This window comes from Eumetopias jubatus, unplaced genomic scaffold (genome assembly GCF_037043125.1).
Source record: "Eumetopias jubatus isolate StellerSeaLion01/CBP00866 unplaced genomic scaffold, mEumJub1_p1.0 scaffold_1, whole genome shotgun sequence".
In the NCBI taxonomy this organism is placed as follows: Eukaryota; Metazoa; Chordata; class Mammalia; order Carnivora; family Otariidae; genus Eumetopias; species Eumetopias jubatus.
Genome location: NW_028274807.1, coordinates 12,058,377 through 12,077,824, shown reverse-complemented (window position 1 = coordinate 12,077,824; position 19,448 = coordinate 12,058,377). Strand labels below are relative to the sequence as shown.

Here is a 19,448-nt window from a genome sequence, read left to right as displayed (position 1 = left end):
CACATTCACCTGCTGGGCTCAGGAATCTGCCCATCTGGGCACCTGGTACACACTTCCTCTTGGTCCTACTATGCTGGCATCCCCTGAGGCTGCCCACAGATACCCCCTTCCCTTCCCAGCCGCGAGCTCGCTAGTCTGAGCTGCCATCCGTGACATCTCCGCTCCAGCTTCATCTCATTTGGTGATTTGCTCTCGCTTGAAGACAAGCCCTCCCCCAGACTCTGGAGCCTCAATGATTGGTGCTCTCCCACCCCTCCCCTGAGCTGTGGTGGTCCCAATGCCCACCCCACTCATGGTGTTTAATAGTGATGCTGATATTACTAGCTTTTCACCCATATTTCTTATGTCTGCATGCAGGTTATCAGCTTTTTGAAGGTGGTAACGGTATTTTTTTGTCCTCACCCTCCTAGCACTTTGCTCAAAATTTTAAAAGCTTTTATTTATTTATTTGACAGAGAGAGAGACAGCGAGAGAGGGAACACAAGCAGGGGGAGTGGGAGAGGGAGAAGCAGGCTTCCCGCTGAGCAGGGAGCCCGATGGAGGGCTCCATCCCAGGACCCTGAGATCATGACCTGAGCCAAAGGCAGATGCTTTACGACTGAGCTACTCAGACTCCCCTCAAAAGAGAGTTTTGAACAGTTCTCGCAATCCCCAAGAAAGTGGGTGAATTGCCAGGCGCCGGAGGGCTTCTGGTGCCCTAACCAGGGGCTCTCATTGTGGACACACAAGTGAAAAAGACATTGCCAGTGAGCTCCGTGTTCTGCCCTTGTGAAAGTGCAGGCGTGGGGGCATGGTGGACTCATTGCAAGCCATGTGGCGGCCTACTGGGTAGAGGAACACGTGGGGACTTGCAAATGAGAGGCTGCAGTCGTTGGCAGGTTCACTGTAAAAATAAAAGCTTTAGTCCTTCAGCCAAGGGCACGAAGTCTATCAGACCACAAGGAAAGGGAAACTTGATCCATGTTCTAAAAGTAACCCAGATGGATCCTGCTCTGAGATTTGGCAGGTGGGAGGGCAGAGTTAAGGTAGAGCAAGTTTTCTTTTCTTTTGGTTTTGTTTTCTTATTTTGGGGATAATACAGTCCCAGGGTTTAAAATTCAAAAGTGAGCAAAGGGGGATATGAAAAGGTCTCCCTCCCACCCCTGTCCTCGAAGGCAACTGTTTGTTTGTTTGTTTTTTTAAAGATTTTATTTATTTATTTGACAGAGAGAGACACAGTGAGAGAAGGAACACAAGCAGGGGGAGTGGGAGAGGGAGAAGCAGGCTTCTTGCTGAGCAGGGAGCCCGACGCGGGTCTTGATCCCAGGACCCTGGGATCATGACCTGAGCCGAAGGCAAATTCTTAACCACTGAGCCACCTGGGCATCCTGAAGGCAACTGTTTTTACCAGAGTCTTGCTTCTGGAGCTACCCTGTGTGTGTGTGTGTGTGTGTGTGTGTGCGTGCGTGTGTGTGTGTGCGCGCGCGCGCGTGCGCGCACGCATGTATGAACCATTTGACTTCTGCTGTTGGCATAGTTGGCTGCTCATAGTGCTTCCCATGATTCCCAGCTAGACCCTTCCACCTCATAGAATCGCAGGTCTCAGCTCACCCCCTTTGAAAACAAAGTCATGTTTAGACCCCCCTATGTCCTGTATATGCTGCACGCATGGCATCTCGTGTTATCCATAAGAGCGCAGACACCAGTGTGACCCTTGGCTTACCACTAACTGGCTTGTAACCTGGAAGCTGTCACTGGACTTTTCTGGGCCTCACTTTCTTTATCTGGGAAATGGGAATAGTCATAGTATTCTCCCTCCGGAAGTGTGCAGGTAAATGCATGTGGATGCTCAGTGCAGGGCCTGACTCATCAAGAGCACCCGAGAAGTGTTGCCTGCTATTATTAGTAGTATTTTATTATCAGCATCGTCACTGTTATCCTCACGTCCATACGTAATGTTGGCATTCACTGTCATCTCTGCATCCCCTGAAAGTCACATGTGAGAGCCAGCGCCACCTGAGTGGGCGCTCTCTGCTGGACATACCACATGCCACCAAATGGGGATCCACCCATTCCAGCCCCTGCAGACTCATTCCAATGACTACCTCGGTTTGAATTTTAGCTGCAGTGTTTCCATTGTGAAATATAGGAACTCAGAGATTCTGCTGTTCGTACCAGATGGTTTGCAGTTTTACGTAAACCTGTAGGTGCTCTCTGTTGCAAAGCAGGCTATCTCCTGAATGATCATGACCCTTTTAAGCATTTTGATGTCGTTACTGTCTTACTAGGCACGTGGGAAGAAGCGCCAGATAGGCTGGTTCCCTGCTAATTACGTAAAACTTTTAAGCCCCGGGACAAGCAAAATCACTCCAACGGAGCCCCCGAAGCCGATGGCGTTCCCGGCAGGTAGGCAGCATACGATCTCTCCTTGGAAAATGGTCCGCGGGTCACCATAGTCCCTCCGCTTGGTTTCCTCATGGAGTGTCTCAGAGTGGTTCTCGCATCTGCTGTAAACACTTCTTGTACTTGCTGGGACTGCTCCCCGACTAATGTGATATGGAATATGTTTTTCAAAAGGACCAAGTATCTAAGCAGCTTTGCTGTTCTGGGTACAACAGAGCCCTTGTTGGAACTCTCTTCCTTAAAGGAGTCATGAATGCTATGGCATTAAAGCCAGATTTTTCTCTTGATTTCCTTCCAGCTATTTAAATTGGGATTTGGGATAGGGGGAGAGGGGACAAAAAAAGGGACTACTAAAAATAAATGGCCGGGGTCTAAATAGGTCAGGAGATGGAGCTGGAGGCCGCGGGGGTCTGTTGGTTGTAATGTGCTGCTTGCTGAAGACTAAAATAACTGCCTCCTGACATTTCCTGTGAACAGAGGGGGCTTCGCTTAATGGACAGGATGTTGCACACGCTCCCCTAAAGAACTCAAAAGAACAGAGGGCCCCACGGCGGAGCCGGTTGGCTAGTTTCTGACCGAGGAGACCAAATTAGATGCTTTGGTAATATTTGAGATGGGCGAGGTTAGGGGAGCAGGAATCTGCCCTCAGGTCTTCAAGCCACCAGTCCTTGGGTGGTGTTTCTGGAAAATGCAGAATTTTCATTTGTGTCTGTGCTATACATGCCCAGTGAAATACGATGAAAACTTGGCAGCCTTTGCAAGAAATGCAGGGATTGGCAAAATGGGACTGTTCCCAGCCCCAGCTGGGCCTCTCTGCCTGTGCTGTGCCTTGCCGTGGGCGGAGGGGGTGGGGCCAGCTGGACCCCCCCCTCTCCCTGGGGGAGGCCTGGCGGGAGCCCCTTCATCAGGTTGGTTGAAACCCACAGAAATAATTTGCCAAAGTGATTCAATTAACTTGCAGAACCTAAACCCGTAGATAGCCTGGTTGAGGAAGATTAATGAGAGGCCCAACCTAATTGTGCGGACTTACCGAAAGTGTGCTCAGGCCCGGAAACAAAAGCAGTTCAACCTCCCACAGGTTTGAGGGAAAGTGAGAAGAGGAAGAATCATTCTTGAGCGGGGTGATTTCTTCCTTTGAGACCAGATTATGAGCCACAAAGGTTGTAGCAGAAGAAAACACTGGTTTTGCTTTTCAGTAAGATTTGGATTTTGGGGGGGGGGGGCGGGTCAGCTGGTTAATTACCTCCCACTTTTTAAAAAAGGGGGGGAGGGGAGAAAGAAGGAGGCAGAGCAGTGTGGCCGAATTGCCATCCTGTGCAGTCAGCATTCCAGGGGCCGTCCCTCCGCTCTCAGAAGCGGTTCCGAGCGCATTCAGTCATCAGCGGAGATTTTCTGCTGCCGCGTAAACACGAGAAAGAGGAAGGTATCACACCAGCTACAGACTTAGTGTGAAATTCTGCTGTCGCCTTGGTTTTTATGCCCTCGCATTTTGCAAAGCCCCCGAGGGGCGAACCGCTTAACCGTGTACTGTCTGCAGACAACGGCGGTCCTGCGCGGGAGGGGGGAGCCAGGAGCCCACACCAACCCCTTGTGCGCGCCCCGCGGCCCTCACCCGGCCCTGTCTCCCGCAGTGTGCCAGGTGATCGGCGTGTACGACTACAGCGCCCAGAACGACGATGAACTGGCCTTCAGCAAGGGCCAGATCATCAACGTCCTCAACAAGGACGACCCCGACTGGTGGAGAGGAGAAGTCAACGGCCAGGTGGGGCTCTTCCCCTCCAACTACGTGAAGCTGACGGCGGACACGGACCCAAGCCAGCAATGTAAGTGCTCCTGGCGGCAGCCCTGCCTCTCCCCTCTGGTTTCTCACAGTCACACGCGGCATTGCTGCGATTTGGCTGAGCTTTGGTTGCAGAGCGGAAAGCCAGACCATTGCTGCATTCACGACAGTCTCTTTGAAGACCTTCTGTAATGCAAGACTTTGTCTTGTGGGGTTGTTTTTGGTTTTTTTGGTTTTGTTTTGTTTTATTTTCATTCCTTCTGTAGCATGACCCCTCCCTCCCCTCCCCACTTTTTTCCTTTTTTTTTTCTTTTTTTAAATCATTTTGGCACCATGCTGTTGACATGCCTGACTCATTTTCCTAGCTTGAATTTTGCTCATTGTTTTGTTTTGCTTATGTGTTGTTTTCCTCCTTTTTCTAGGAATCATATGTTGTCCATCCCCCCCTCAGGCTTGAAAGTCCTCAAAGAGACCCACTATCCCATATCACTGCCCAGAGGGATGATGGGAGATGCAGCCTTGATCATGTGACTTCCAGCATGATCACCTACTGCCTTCTGAGTAGAAGAACTCACTGCAGAGCAGTTTACCTCATTTTACTTTAGTTGCATGTGATGACAATGTCAAGCTATTACTTACAGAGATAGAAGCGAACCTTACAAAAAATACACAGGGTAGTGGGTCCTTTTGTGGCTTTCCTAGTGACTCAAATTGATGTCCCCCCCACCTTTGCACAGGTGCTTTCAATAGTTTTAAAAGTGTTTTTTTAAAATATATTTTAGCCTTTTAATAAAAATCAATAAATTACTCCTTTGCTATTTCAGTTTTGCAAAAAGACCCACTATCAAGGAATGCTGCATGTGCTATTAAAGAAATGTTCCAAATGTCCATAAATCTGAGACTTGATGTATTTTTTTTTCATTTTGTCCAGTGTTATCAACTAAATTGTGTAGTTTGGGTTTCCCCCCCCTGCTGTAGACGTACAGAGGACTTCAGTATATCTGTTTTTAAAGACGTGTAGAACGACCCCAATTAAACAGACGGTGTTTTGTGCTTGTTTGTGTGTATCAGATGTATCTTGCTGAGCATGTAATAATACATCCTGTACATAAGAAATTAGTTCTTTCCCATGGCAAAAGCTACTACCTTGTACGATGCTCTAATCACATTGCATTAATTGGATTTTGCACAGTGACCCTGTAGCCCCGTGAGAAAGCACCTGTGTTTTTGTTTGGTCTCAGATTTATCTGGTGGAGTTGGTGTTTTCTGTTTTGGGTTTTTAATTTGGCGTGTTTTCATACCATAAAAGCAGTAGACGACACCGTTGCGGTGGTGACGATCCACAATACCCACAACCTCTTCTCGGTCTCTGTTATGTGAAGTTTTTACTGCAGTTCCTTTTCATGGAATGACCTATTCCGAACAAGTCATTTTCTTGACAAGAAAGAATGTATAGAAGCCTCCCTGCGATTAATTTCCAATGTTTACATTTTTTAACTAGACTGTGGGATTTCTGCAGCTTAGTAATGAAACGGAGCTCCTGGTCTGTGTATGTGTCCGACGCGTGCTAGCTGAAGCCGTGTGTGTCTTTTTTAAACACTAGTTGGAAGCTCTCAATAAAAATGCCTGTTGCTGACAGCACAGGAGACCGGGTAGGGGAAGCCTCGAGCCCAGTCTCCCAGTTTCCACTGATGCCTTTGTAACCTGCAGTTACATCTCCCTCGGGAGCAGCTGCCTGTGCTGGCAGGTGCGTTGTGAGGCCCCCCTCCAGTCCCGGGCGCAGGGGCTGGTGCGCAGCCTCCTCTCCTCGCCCTTCAGTATTTTCATGGATCTGAATGTAAGATATATAAAGATATAAACCTGCGGCTTTAACAACTGTAATATGCCCTTTTGAATTAGTGATGTGTATAGATAATTAAATTCTTCATATAAAAGTTAGACGGAAATGTCTCTGTGTTTTGGTGTTGGAACCTGGCTGTGGTGACGGGGACCAGGCAGACTAGATGTCAGCAGGGGGCCAGCGGCCCCACGGGTCCCTTAGGATGCTCGGGCTTGGAGATACAGACCCTGTTCCGCTCCTCACTGAGTCTTCTCTGAATGGCCCTCCCACTTGCCTCGCTACTCCCCCCCTCCCCCCCCTCGCCCCGGCCCCGATCAAGGAGTAGAGGATTGCCCCTTACAAGACGGGTTTTGAAGACTAGAACGGCCACGCAGCGGATGTGGCTGTCTCCTCGGGCTTTTGGCATGTGTCATTGACCCCTTGACAAGGTGCGTGAGGGGACTCGGGGCACAAAACATTTTTCCGAAAGATGGATTGTAATCTGGGTCTGTCGAACAGCCAACAGAACGTGTGGGTGGGTTGGGAACTTTCACGCCTTCCATACCGCTGTCCCCATCCATTTGTGCCCTGCACATGCCAGTCTGGTCTCCCTTAGCGGAAACAAACTGGTGTACACGGTGACGGAACTCTTTGTGATGATGATCACGCGCTTGAGGCCATTCGTGAGCCGTTCAGTTGAGTGATTTCCTTCATCAGCTCAGCAAATAATTTGGGGGGAGGTGCCCCACTGGGTTCTCAGTAGAGACAGGGTCCCTGTCTTCTTGGAGTCCGTGTTCTAATGGGAAGAACGAGCAGAAACCAAACTACTGCAGTCTGTGTAAACATATGGGGGGGGGGGTGAGTGTGGTCAGGTGCTAAGTTCTGTGCCGGAGGAATGGATGCAAGGATGCCCAGAGCAGATGGGGTGGGGAGGGTGGCAGCAGGGAGAGGGGCAGAGAACCCTTCTGGGAGGAGGTAATACTTAAGCTGAGACCTATAAGCAGTAGGGGCCAGATGCAGCTGGGAAGAGAAATGGCTCTTCTGGGCACAGATGTCAGGACATGCAAAGGTCAAGAGGTGGGTGGGGAAATCTCCGTCTCCAACTTCCCCCCACGCCCCGCTTGTGGAGCAAGGATCGAGGCAGCGAGCCCCATCTCTTGCCCAGGACCCCTTCACCCACGTAAGCCAATGTTTCTTCTCCAGCCTTGAGTTTGACTGGAAGTGACTCATTGTCAAGGTGGGTAGCGCAGTCTGTGCACCGTGTAGCTCTCTCCACAGTCCCTCTCTGTCGATCATTCTGTAGGCTTCTTTCTGGTTGGCAGAGCTGACATACATTGTTCCCCAGGACACTGCTCTTTCCTCTCACAAACCATTCAGTTTGCATTTGAGCGGAGGGGATCCGTCCAACCCAGTGCTTCTCAACCAGGGGGAAGGCTGCTGGTATCTGGTGGATGGAGGCAGGGGGTGCTGTTAACTGTCCTAGGACGCAGGGTGCCCCCCCAGACACCAGAGGATTATCTGGCCCCAGATGTCACCGGTACCGAGGTTGAGAAACCCTGGTCCCACCCCCTGGCCATTGCGGTTAGAGTTCACCTGGTTGTTCAAGGCCCAAAAGGTTGCCTCGTTGCTGGCGGCTGAGTTCGTTCTGGTAACTCCTGTTGAGTAAACATAATCATTTAATAAGTTGCCGCGCTGTATCTGTAGCATAAAAAATATCCCAGAATCTTTGTTCTGTATTTACACTTGACCTTATTCTTGGCTCTTCCCCAAACGGTGTAATTTGGTACAAATCCTGTTCTCAGAGAATCTGGTTAACAACAAGTTGGATAAAAGAGAGGGAAAGCATTTTTTAATTAAATTAGTGAAGTCATGCCAGGTATCTCCTTTGGCCCTAGAGTTTAAAGATGTCAGATTTTTTTTTTTTTTAGTTGTTTGTTAAAAATAACTGGTCCTTAGATCATTTTAATTTCATAGTTGGTGTTGATTTGTCATGTGAGTGAACGGTACAGTGGCACATGGACAAGGAAAGCACAGATGCAATCACCTTCCTCTTGTGGTATTGACTTGCCTTTCTAAGGCCAGCTGCTTATCCGCACCGCAGAGCGGGGCCCAGGGAGCTGTGGGAACAGAGTGGTGGCCGATGGGCCAAAGCCCAGACCGCCTCTTTACAAAAGGGTGTCCGGGAGAAGCTGATCTAAAGCAAGGATTCAGGGGCGCCTGGGTGGTTCAGTCAGTTAAGCGTCTGCCTTCGGCTCAGGTCCTGATCTCAGGGTCCTGGGATCGAGCCCCGCATCGGGCTCCCTGCTCAGTGGGAAGCCTGCTTCTCCCTCTGCCACTCCCCCTGCTTGTGTTCCCTCTCTCGCTGTGTCTCTCTCTGTCAAATAAATAGATAAAATCTTAAAAAAATAAAAATAAAACAAGGATTCATTCCTTTGTAAAGTAAAAAAATATTACACCATTACACCTATGGTGGAAACTGGTGTCTGCCCCATATCTGGAAGGGAATCGGGCAGATCCAGACTCCCATAGCAGATGGTGACCGGGCTCTCTACGCCCTCTTTGATCCCATCTGAAGAGAAAAAAAAAAAAAAACCTGGTAATACCAGCATAAGAAAACCCTCTAAACAGTAGGTTGAAGCATATGAAATCGCCAACATTCCTGTTTCTCACCCATAAAACAGCAGTTCCTGTTGCTCAATACAATCACCTTGGCATAGAGTAGGTTAGGTTCTCAGAAATACTGTTTGGATGAGTGGGTTGAACAATGAACGAACAAGAAGGAAGCGCTGGGGTTCCGTTCTCGGTATACCATGTCACCCCCAGAAAGGACACCAGGGTGTATCTGCAGTTGCTTCCCAAAAGCAATGGTGTCCCAGGGGGCTGCTCCTGGGGTCTTGCTCATCCGGTCTACGAAGGAGGCTAAGGATGGGCATGTCAGCGTGTGGCGAGCCTCGTCCCGGGCGGGTCTATCCCTGAAATTGGGTGCAGGGAGGCACCCACCCAGATCACAGCTGCAGATGGGCCTACCCAATCACGGCTCTGCTTCCTGGCCAATGGAAAATTATTTCTGAGAGTGAATATTCATTTTTTTTTTCTTCTAGCAAACTTATAAGTTAATCCTATTCATTCTTTTTAGTTCCAAAAATACCCAAGAGAATTTTTATGGGAACTACATTGACTGCTAGCAGTCCTAAAATGCACAGGGAAAGAAAAAAAAAAAAGCGTCTTCTTCGAAATGTCTGATATTTTGGATCTGGTGGGATAGGGGAAGATAATAAGGTCAAAGTTCATGGTAGCTTTATGTGACTATTTCACATCGACCAGAGTTCTTTCGGGCCTTTCTTTAAGCAAACTCCACCCGGGAAAAACCAGATTTCCAGAATGTTTCCTGGTGTGTAGCTATTCCATTATCTCTCGGGAGAACGTTTGATCCTTTAAATTAAACACTCCCCAGGCATTTTTTTTTTTAAAGATTTCATTTATTTATGTGAGAGAGTGAGAGCGTGAGAGCCCGAGCAGGGGGAGAGGCAGAGGGAGAGGGAGCAGGGAGCCTGACAGGGGCTCGATCCCAGGACCCTGGGATCATGACCTGAGCTGAGCCACCCAGGTGCCCCTCCCCAGGCATTTTTAAGTAATAGGACTGGAGTCACAAAAAAATCCATAAAGGTTTTATTTATAAAAAATGAGAATCCACTATAAGACTATATCAGGGCAACGTGGGGTTAAGCACACAACCTCTCAGGAGCTATCAGGTTATCGTTTTAAGCTGTCCACAGATTGTGTGTGTGTGTGTGTGTGTGTGTGCGCACACGTGCGCGTGCAGACACCGACGGGGACAGTGATTTCCAGATGCTCCCCGCCATGAAGTGTGTGTGTGCATGTGTGTGTATGTGCGTGCAGGGGTGCTCCCCATGGATTGTTCCATGAAGAGTGTGTGTGCGTGCATGTGTGTGTGTGTGCAGGGGTGCTCCCCGTGGATTGTTGCGTGAAGTGTGTGTGCATGTGTGTGCAAGGTGCTACCCACGGATGGTTCCATGAAGTCTGGATCTTGGAGAAGGGTGGGCACTCGCCGAGGCTCTGGAAGCTACAGTGACATTCTCCAAGGCGGCTCCCAGACCCCCTGGCTTGTACCGCTTGAGGCCAACAGCCCCGCAAAGCCAGGCGCCTTGCACAGTCACTGCTACCGCTGTGGAAAATGGAGAGTGGCTTGCTCTTCCCGCGTGTGGCTTACTCCCAGCTGGGGGTGGGGGCCGGTGCCAGACTCCAGCACATCGTGGCACCTGCTCGGTGCGCAGCCTCCTCCACCTTTCTAGTCCTCTCAGCCCGACTGCGGGATTTGCTGAAGACACGGGCTTGCCAGAGACGCCCTTCGTGCCTCCCCAAGAACGGTTGCCATCGCGTCTCCACCTCCATTCCTGGCCTCTGCCAGAAAAACCTGGCGCCAGATACACCGACAGCTTATCTACAAGTTCAGTGGGATATTTCTGTCCATTTCTCTTAAGACTTTGGAATATTTTTCTGCGGGCAGTTAGTGGGGGCAGAGGGGTCGACATAACTGTATCCTGGGCTTTTAGAGATGCTAGGAAAGGATGCAGGGTGGTGGTTCAGAGCATGGGTTCGAATCCCGGCGCTGCTCCTTACTAGTTGTGTGATTGCGGGCAAGTTACTTAACCCCGTTGTGCTTCCGGCTCTTCATTTACGTACGGAGGGACAATGATAGCACCAAGCCCCCACAGGTAATAGCCTTGGAGAGAAAGGGCATCTGCACCTGGTCCCTGAGCATGAAGGAATCCGTTTTACTGGCTTCTTGCTTATTTGCAATGAATCCAGACTGTGGAGGGTTGTGTGCATTTTTTAAGACTGAGGGGTGTGTGCATTTTAAGACGTTACAGAAAATGTGCTTTTGCAGATTAGGGATTTCAGAGAGAAAAGATTGGACGGCTTCCTTAGAACCATCAGACATCTCGTTCGTTCATGCACACGTCCAGGCTCCTTTCCTCCACCAGTGGGAGGCCCACCTGGGTTGAAGCAAGCAGCTTTCTACACACCTTCCTCCCGTTCCCTAAGTGTGCCGGGCACACGGCCTCATCAGCAGACTCTTGGCAAATGGGAAAAGCCGCCCTGTGTTTCACACGGCTGGTGGCAGGGAGGCCAGGGAGGCTGACAGAGCAAATGGAATGTGCGAGGCTTCTAAATGTCATATCTGGGGACGGTGTTGGCAGGCCCATGCAGCGCCCCACAGTAAACCTGCCACAGATGCCTTGGGTCACTGGATCCTTTCTTTCTCATCACTGCATTCCGGGGCCTTGTGTTCTCTCACCAGCAAAGCCTGGAACGTTCAGCCCCAAAACATGCCAGGAGCGTGTTCTTTTTGGTTTTTCTTGTTTTTGTTTTTAAGCAACCATAAAGCTTGGATAAGGGACATGTGTCACGAGGGGGTGCCACCCCAAAGCGCCGTCTCCAGAGTAGCCACCCCCAGCATGCTCGAAGACTGGGAGATTAGTTCTCTCCTGCCCCATCGCAGACGCCCTGAGGTGCCTCTCAGGATCCAGAGCTTTCTGTCTGGGATACGCCTGCTCCGTGTGCCAGGCCTCCAGCACACCTCGAACCCTATAATCTGCCGCAGCAGAAAAGGTGAAACCAGGATGCCCCTCTCCTCTGTGGGGCATGACCTTGTTCCCAGGCCACTGTGGGGAGATCCCACACGTCTGAGTCATCGGCATGACCCTCCACTGTCACGGTCTCCCTCGTGGTAGGAACCCTCACCCCACCCCACCCTCAAGGGGCAGAAGTATCTCTGCCCATCGTCTCCCCCTCTCTTCCCTGCCCCTCCCACCACCCTGCTGTGTCAAGGGCCAGAACAGCTCCTGGGAGACCAGGAGGGGCCCAGCCCACCTGCATCTCCTGGCGACTCCTTGATGAGGCCAAGGAACATGGAATGAGGTGACAGGGCTGTGCTCAGGGAAACACGAGCAGACGAGGTGCCTGCTCTCATGAAGCTTGTAGGAGCCAGAGGAAACCACCAGCAGACAAATAAGCAGTCATTTCAGCTAGTGCTGGATGACATGGGCCAGAGCGCGACTGAGGGCCAGGGCTATCGCAGATGGGATGGCCCGGGAAGGCCTCTCTAGAGAGGTGATATGGGGGTGGAGGTCTGCCAAGGTCACGGGGAAAAGTGTCTTAAGCCTGAGGAATAGCAAGTACAAAGGCCCTGAGGTTGACCGAGTTTCTCCTGCCCTCCCGTTAGGACCACTAGCCTTCTAACTGGTCCCTGCTCCATGCTCCCTGTCTTCCAGCCTCTTCTCCACCCCGTGCTCTGCTCACCATCACCCCAGGGTTCCCGGTCCTCGGGTGCTAAGGCCCCAAATCTTGTAGTTGGGCTGAGGCCCTGCCTGAGCTCTCCCTTCTCCAGTCCTTGATTTTTGAGCATAGCTCAGTTGTCACTTGCTCAAGGAGGCCTTCCCTGGTCAGCGCCTTCCTCTCTGAGTTGCTGATGGAACACCCACAGATGGCTGCTCTCATCCGAGGGATTCTAGCACCTGAATGTGTGGCAGGTGCAGGGGACATGGGCCTCTAGCTTGCAGGAGGTGACACTGATGCTTGACGAGGTGAAGTCCCGGGCTGCGCCCCTTACGGGGCTGGTTGCTAGCATCCCGATCTGTCATTCTTTCGGCCACCTTCAAGTAACCGTGATGGCCCCCAACAGAGGTCCAATGGGGTTCCAAGCGGCCCTCTTGAAAACTCTCTGCTCTGACGGTGGAAATGCCCACTTTCGTCACCGGTCCCCACCTTAGAGATCGCAAGACTCAACCTCCCAGAGCCTCTTCTCCCCCGCCCTGCCCCCAGGGCTCGGGGGCACGTGGGCTTGGGTCTGTGGACCCCCCCATTGTCCAGTCCCACACAGCCTGTCTCGTCTTACCCAACCAACACCGCCCCTCCATCACCGCCGTCTCCTCACCACCTTGCAGGGGCCTTGGTCACGGTGAAGCCACGGGGGGGCCCCAGCCCGCCCCACCTCCCCCACCTCCGTCCTCCCACCTCCACCCTCCTTTCCCCACTGCCCAGCCCGGCACCACCAACTCGCCACGACTCAGCCCTTTGCTGAACCGCTAGTTACTCACCACACGCGAAGCAGAGTGGGTGGAGGCCGGTGCCCAGACACACGGATACTCAGCCTCCGCACGAGACTGTGCGTCCCCGGGGGCCAGGCCTGCGCCCCACAAAGATCCACGCAGGAACACCACTAATACGTAGCGATTCTAGCTCCCCTTTTACGGTTTATTTTGCGGGATGCCCCATTCCCGCCGCCCCCCCCAGCTTTCAAGCCGGAGGGTAGTGACTGCCGTGAACAGGTGCGTGGCCCCCAGGGTGCCGAGCCCACGGGGGTCGCTCAGGAGCCGTGGCAGACAGGACCCTCGTCCCGCGGACTCGTGCCTTCCTCTCCAGTTAGGCCACGAGGAGACAACCCCCTGGCCTTCAGTCCCCAGGCTGCGTGTGGCCTTGAATGCTACCCCAAGCCGTGCTTGGGAAGGCACCCTGGCTTTCAAGATCAATTCCCACGAGGAGACCCTAGGCCCGGCCGTGAGCTTAATAGGCGTAAGAATTGTCATTCATCGTTCTTGTAACCGCCCTAACTGCGATGTATTTATGCGTGTATCTGGTTTTCTGTCTCCCCCACTAGAATGGAAGCTCCATGAAAGCAGGGACCCGCGCGCATCTATGCAGTTGCTGACACTGAGCAGGAAATGTCCCGGGCTCAGGTGGTCTCTTGTGTTCCACGGGGTCAGTTTGCCAAGTTAGGAGAGACTGCAGGGGACCAGGCTCTTCTTAGAGCCTCGAGAAGAAAGTTCCGTTGGGAGGAGGAGCCCGCCTGCCCCTCCGCACCGCCAGAGCTGGGTCCTGGGACTGGTCAGCCGAGGGTCCTCTTCAGACGACACGCAGCTGCCTGGACCCCAGCCTGGCTGCCACCCACCCCTGCCAGCCCTGGGCGCCAAAGACAAGAGCGTCCTCGCAGCGGGGCATGGGGATGAGCCACCCTGGGCCCACTCTTTGAGAAGCTGGTGGTTTCCTTGCGAGTCTCCGTCTCCCAAGACAGCAAGAGTGCAGGCTGTATTCCTGCTAGCAGAAGTCACCGTGCCTCTCTGGTCGCTGCTGTCCCGTCGACATGACGGGGGCACTGAGCAGAGTGACCTTCTGAACTCTGGCCCGAGCCTGGGGGGTCCGGCAGGGGCAGCGTGCCTCCAGGAACACGGCGTCGGAGGCCATCTGGGCTCCGGGCCCTAGACGGAGGGACGGCATTCCGGGTCACAGCCTTCATTTCCCTTTGGACGGTGACCCGCCTCGGTCTGGAATCGGTTCAGCCGTTGTGACAACTCTCCTGCTACGGGAGCCTGGACGGATCTAGTTTCTGAGCCTTGCTCCCTTTCTTGCTTTCTGGGCAGGCTTCCGATGCAGCGGTCCTCACTCTTGGCTGCACGTCGGAGCTATTGGGAAGCTTCACGACTTAGGGACGCCCAGGCCGCACCCCGGCCAGGCGGATTTGACTGGTCCGGGGGACCACAGGGATGCTGGGCTTTATAAAAGCCCCTCAGGTGATTCCCATGCGCAGCCCGACTCTGGGGCCACAGCCCGCACCCCACCCCCATGCATCTGCCTCGGGGACCCTTCTGCAACACAGCCCAAGCCTCTCCCGGCTCCACCACCAAAGACCATCTCGCCCTGCTGTTCAGACTCCTTGACCATACTTTCCCACCTGGGCTGACCTGTGGCCCCAACCCCCAGACTGAAAAGTTGAAGGCCCTTACCCCTAGGCCCCCAGAATATGACTGTATATGGAGATGGACCCTTTATGAGGTCATCAAGCTGAGGCTGTTACGGGGGCCCCACGCCAATCTGACTGGTGTCCTTAACGAGAAGAGGAGATTTGGACACAGAGATTCACCAGGGGGACGATTTTGTACTGAGGAAAGGCCGTGTGAGGAGAACATGGCCATCTGCCCGCGAAGGAGAGAGGCCTCAGAAGAAACCAGCCCTTCAGGCACCTTGACCTTGGACTTGCTGCCTCCGGAGCTGGGAGACTCCATTTCTCTCTTCTGTGCACCCCCACCCCCCCCTCAGTCCCTGGAACTTTGTTACAGCAGCTCTGGTGGATGAATATGTCACCTTCCCAGCAAGGCGGGAGGCATGGTGGCCCAGAGCGGAAGCTCCCGGTACGACTCCCTCCGCTGTTGATTAACCGAGGCTTTGGCAAGGTACTTCTCTGTGCCTCAGTCGTCCTGTCTGTTCAATGGGAAACTAACAGCAGTACCTACCACACAGGATGGTTGGTGAGGACTCAGTGAGGTCACGAACATACGGTGCTTGGAAGCGTGTGGCCTGTGGGAGCATCCAGCGTGGCTCTCCTTCCTCCCTGTTACCCCCGCATCTGCGTCCCCTACCCCGGGTCTGAGGCTCCAGGCATCCTGCTCTTCCTCCCCTTTTCTCTGCCCACTCCCTCTGCTTGGCTCCCTCTCTCCTTCTTCCCACCCTGACGGAGCCCAGCTCAAATTCCTGCTCCTCTGGAATGTATTCCACGGTCCCTCTGGTCCAAACTACTGCCTCACATTCCAATAAAAATGTGTCTGTACTTCTAACGCCCCAATTTGCCTTGTGTATCCAAGGGATTTGTGTGTGGCCGCTGCTAAGGGCCCCTAGGATACTGCAGGATAGTACACATCGAAAGTAGGAGCTCAGGGGGTGGGCGGCTGGCTCAGTGGAGCGCGCGACTCGATCCTGGGGTTTTGGGTTCGACCCCCCCCCCATGTGGGCGTGGAGATTACTTAAAAATAAAATCTTCTAAAAAGCCAGAACAAAACGAACCGAAAAGAAAGCAGGAGCTCAGGAAGGAGGGACAACAAAGGCTTGGGGGTAACAGAACCGGGGCCAGGAATGAGCTGACAAGGGCATACCGTGGAGCACTTGATGCCACGCCAGGGATTCCAGCCCTGGCTCTGAAGCCACGAGCGTTTTGCCTTTTGTTACAAAGCTACCAATATTCTCCTTTATGGCAAGTTAAGAGAGACCTGAACCCCGAGAGTAATTTGATTTTTGCAAATTCTCAGTCGTCACGAAACTGCCTGGCAGCCCACATAGACCGGAGCCCCCTTCTTGGGAGAACGCTTTATCTGGAAGCCACGTTGGTACTTTTGAAGCTGCTGGGTTATACTGAGTGTGGCCGGGTGGGAACCCCCAGAGGGAGCTGGTGGGTCCCCAAGACAGGCTGGACAGGGCGGCCTGGGCTTTGGCGCCATCAGGGGGCACCCCTCTGACGTCCCCCCCAACAGGTCTCCATGCCCCCCCCAGCTTCTCTAGACCCCCATGGAAATCTAGTCTCAGGGACTTCAGCTCTGAGGTCTCGAGGGCTGGCGGCTTACAGGGGTGCCTCTACAAGGAAGCTGTGCCTTGGCAAGAACAGCGCCTGGATGGGCTCCCCGAGGACAAGGACCCCGCTCACTTCATTCATCCCCAAGTCCCAGCTCCAGGCACAGCGCATGGCGGGAAGGGCCAAGTTCACAGCTGAGAGAATGGGGTGGGGGTGGTGGGGGGCGGTCAGACGTCAGCTGCAGGTCAGCTGCAGGTGGAGGACGAAGCGCTCTGACCAGAGAGCCCTCCTCTATGGCACATCCGCTGTGACCTTTCCTATAGGATGAGCCACCCACGTGTGCCATTCTGGCCATGGGGTTGAAGGCAGCACAGGTAGATTCATTTTCCCAGAAGAAATCCAGTGTAGCCTTGGGGGGGCGTGGGCTCACCTGGCAGGAGACACCAGGACCCATGAGGCTCCCGTGTCCCACATTCAGGCCAAGCCTGGAGAAGCCTTCAGGAGAGATGGGATCTCCAGCTCCAGTGTGTACCCTGGGGAGCGGGGCCATGTTAGCCAGAGGATTTGGGCGGCGTGTCTCCAGAGACATTGCTATATAGCCTTTCCCTTAAAGATGAAAAACCATTGCCTGAGTTTCCATACGGCTGAGTGGTACCCAGATTTCTCACCTGGGCCCTCTGGCATCGTGACCTCACCTCCCACCTTACCCTCTTTCCGCTTCGCACCTTATCCCCCACAGCATCTCTGCATTTACCAGGCATGCCGGCCCGACACCCCCAACCTGATGGCCCCATCCTCCCTGACACGGGCCCTCCCCCCGCCCCCGCCTCGAGGAGCCTTCCTCCCTCGGGATGAGGAGCGAGGCGCGTCTACTTCTCTGAGCCCTACCGACTCTGCCATCCCCGTGGCCTACAGGCCCGGTCTCTGTTGCCTGCTCTTTTAAGTTTAGTTTTCATGTCGAGTCTCCCTCTGGGAGGGAGGCTGTGAGTTTCCTTGAGGACAAGGACATTATCTTGCTCATTTCTGTGTCTCTTGGACTTCATAGGAACTTAGTACATATTTATTGACCATCTTATAGTATACCTTGGCCCGTTCATAACAGGAACAAAGCCTGTTTATTTGCTTTGCCCGGGGGCCAGCTTGCTGTGGGGGCTGGTTTGGTTTTTTTAAATTATGGACCTTGTTGGGACAGGAAGGAGAATGGTGGGGAGATGTGGAGAGGGGTGATTCTCAGGTTTTACCCTAAGTACTTCTGTATCCTTTGAACTGTTTACATTAAGCCTGTGTTTATGTATTACTTTGGTAATAAAGCAATTTATTTAGACTGTGCTGTTCATAGGAATATTTTCTAATTGAGGGGACAAGATGACCTTTTTGGGTAAGATTTTCCCGTATTCTTTCCAGTACCCCAGACTCAAATCCTTCCAAAGGGGTATCATGGCTCTCTCCATTTTGTAAATGTGTCTAACTCCACAAGATTATAAGGGACAGCACATAGATTAGGAATTTTATGTGGGCTGTAATTGGGGATCATTTTTAACTGCCTGGAGTCACTTGCAATATTATTGCAGCTGTGAGTGGATTATGGTTAGTTCTAAGAATCCCTTCATCACACCGAGATGTCCGTGGAAAGTTATTTGCTGTACTTTATCCTCTCATTTTTCACTGGGAAAGGGAGCCAACGAACCATGTTTATCCTGGTTCCCAAAGGAGAGAAGGACCATGTCCCTCCACCCTTAAAGAAAACTCTTTTATTTGAAATGTCTTTTCCATTTACCCTGCTCTGAATAATGGAGTTTTTAAACTCGTTTGTTTTTCTAAATATTAAATTTTCAAAGAAAGGATGTTTTTTAGTTTAAACTGCCTATTTTAGGTCTGTAATGGTTCTCTCGGTCTGGCACCCACCAACAAGAATTTTCAAAACAGCATCCTACGGGTCAGTGGAGTAGCTAAAAAGATAATTCAAAGCCAACAGTGTTGGCTTATAATGCTGAGACAAATCTCCCCGAAATATCTTTGCTTTTCTTTGCATGCTGGGGCCCGGAGAGGCCACCTGAGCCCTCCTCTTGTCTCCGGGCACGCTGGTAGGTGGGCGGCATGGGGTGGAACTTGTTGAGACAAGCAGTGCAGAGTCACACAGCATCTCTCAGCTCCATCAGCCCTGACGTGGGTCTGCTGGGTGGATGACCACAATGTGTCATAGACCTCCAGTGCACCCCAAACTGGCCCCAGCACCTGGGATTCTTGGACTGATGGCCTCATTCTCTGCCCCCGCCTCCAGACCTTTTGCTATTGCTTTGGCTCTGAGCTTCTTCAAAACCATGTAAAACTTGAAGACTCCAAAGAACTTCTGAAATCCAGAGCAAGCCATTTCCTGTTAGGTGTCTTCCTGGATCCTCGTTTCCAATTTCTCAGTCATTCTAAACGTGCCTGCTGGTCGCTTGCACCATCCACACTGCAGAGGGTAGTCCTGGTCCCGTTGTCAGTTTCCAGTAATGTCAGCGTTTCTCAGTGGTGGGCTGTTGACATTGGGGCAGGCAATTCTCTGTCCTGTATATTGCAGGACATCTAGCGGCTCTGGTCCAGCCCACCCAATCCCAGCCATCACCTCTAGTCATTACGACAACCAAGAATGCATTCTCAGCCTGGGGGTGGGGGTGAATGCAGTAGGAGCCTCAATTTGGGGGGAGGTCAGTATCACCTTCAGCCTATGGGGAGTAGTGCCACCCCCAGCTGAGGAACCCAAGGTTCTTAGCCATGTGTTCTGGAGGGCAGGCATTTCTCTTCTTTCATGGCGAATCCTTAGCACCCATCAGCTAGTGCCAGACTCATGATGGGACCTCAGTAAATATTTGTCGAATGAATGAATGAGATCCCCAAACAAGCTTCAAGAGGGCCTGTGAACCTTGTAAAATTGCGTGCAAAATGTGTGTGTATGTTATGTGTGTCTCACACATGGGTTTTCTGGGGGCGGAGTTTATAGCATCCGTGATAGCTTCCAAGGGAAATTGTGACCTAAGGGGACGTTCAGCAGACTGTCCAACCGGGGTCCACCGCGAGCCCGATGTTTGTATCCCTGCACACCTCATTGCACAGTGTTTGTGGGA

At 52.3% G+C, this 19,448-nt stretch overlaps 1 protein-coding gene across 1 annotated transcript in view; it reads left to right on the top strand.

Moving 5' to 3' along the window:
- The window catches only part of ITSN1 (intersectin 1), a 203,743-nt gene that overhangs the window by 156,721 nt on the left and 27,574 nt on the right, over positions 1-19,448 (top strand). The window contains exons 27-28 of the mRNA XM_028115148.2: positions 2,268-2,385; positions 4,014-4,205. Coding sequence (XP_027970949.1) covers positions 2,268-2,385; positions 4,014-4,205 — 310 coding nt within the window. The remainder of the gene's footprint in view (positions 1-2,267; positions 2,386-4,013; positions 4,206-19,448) is intronic.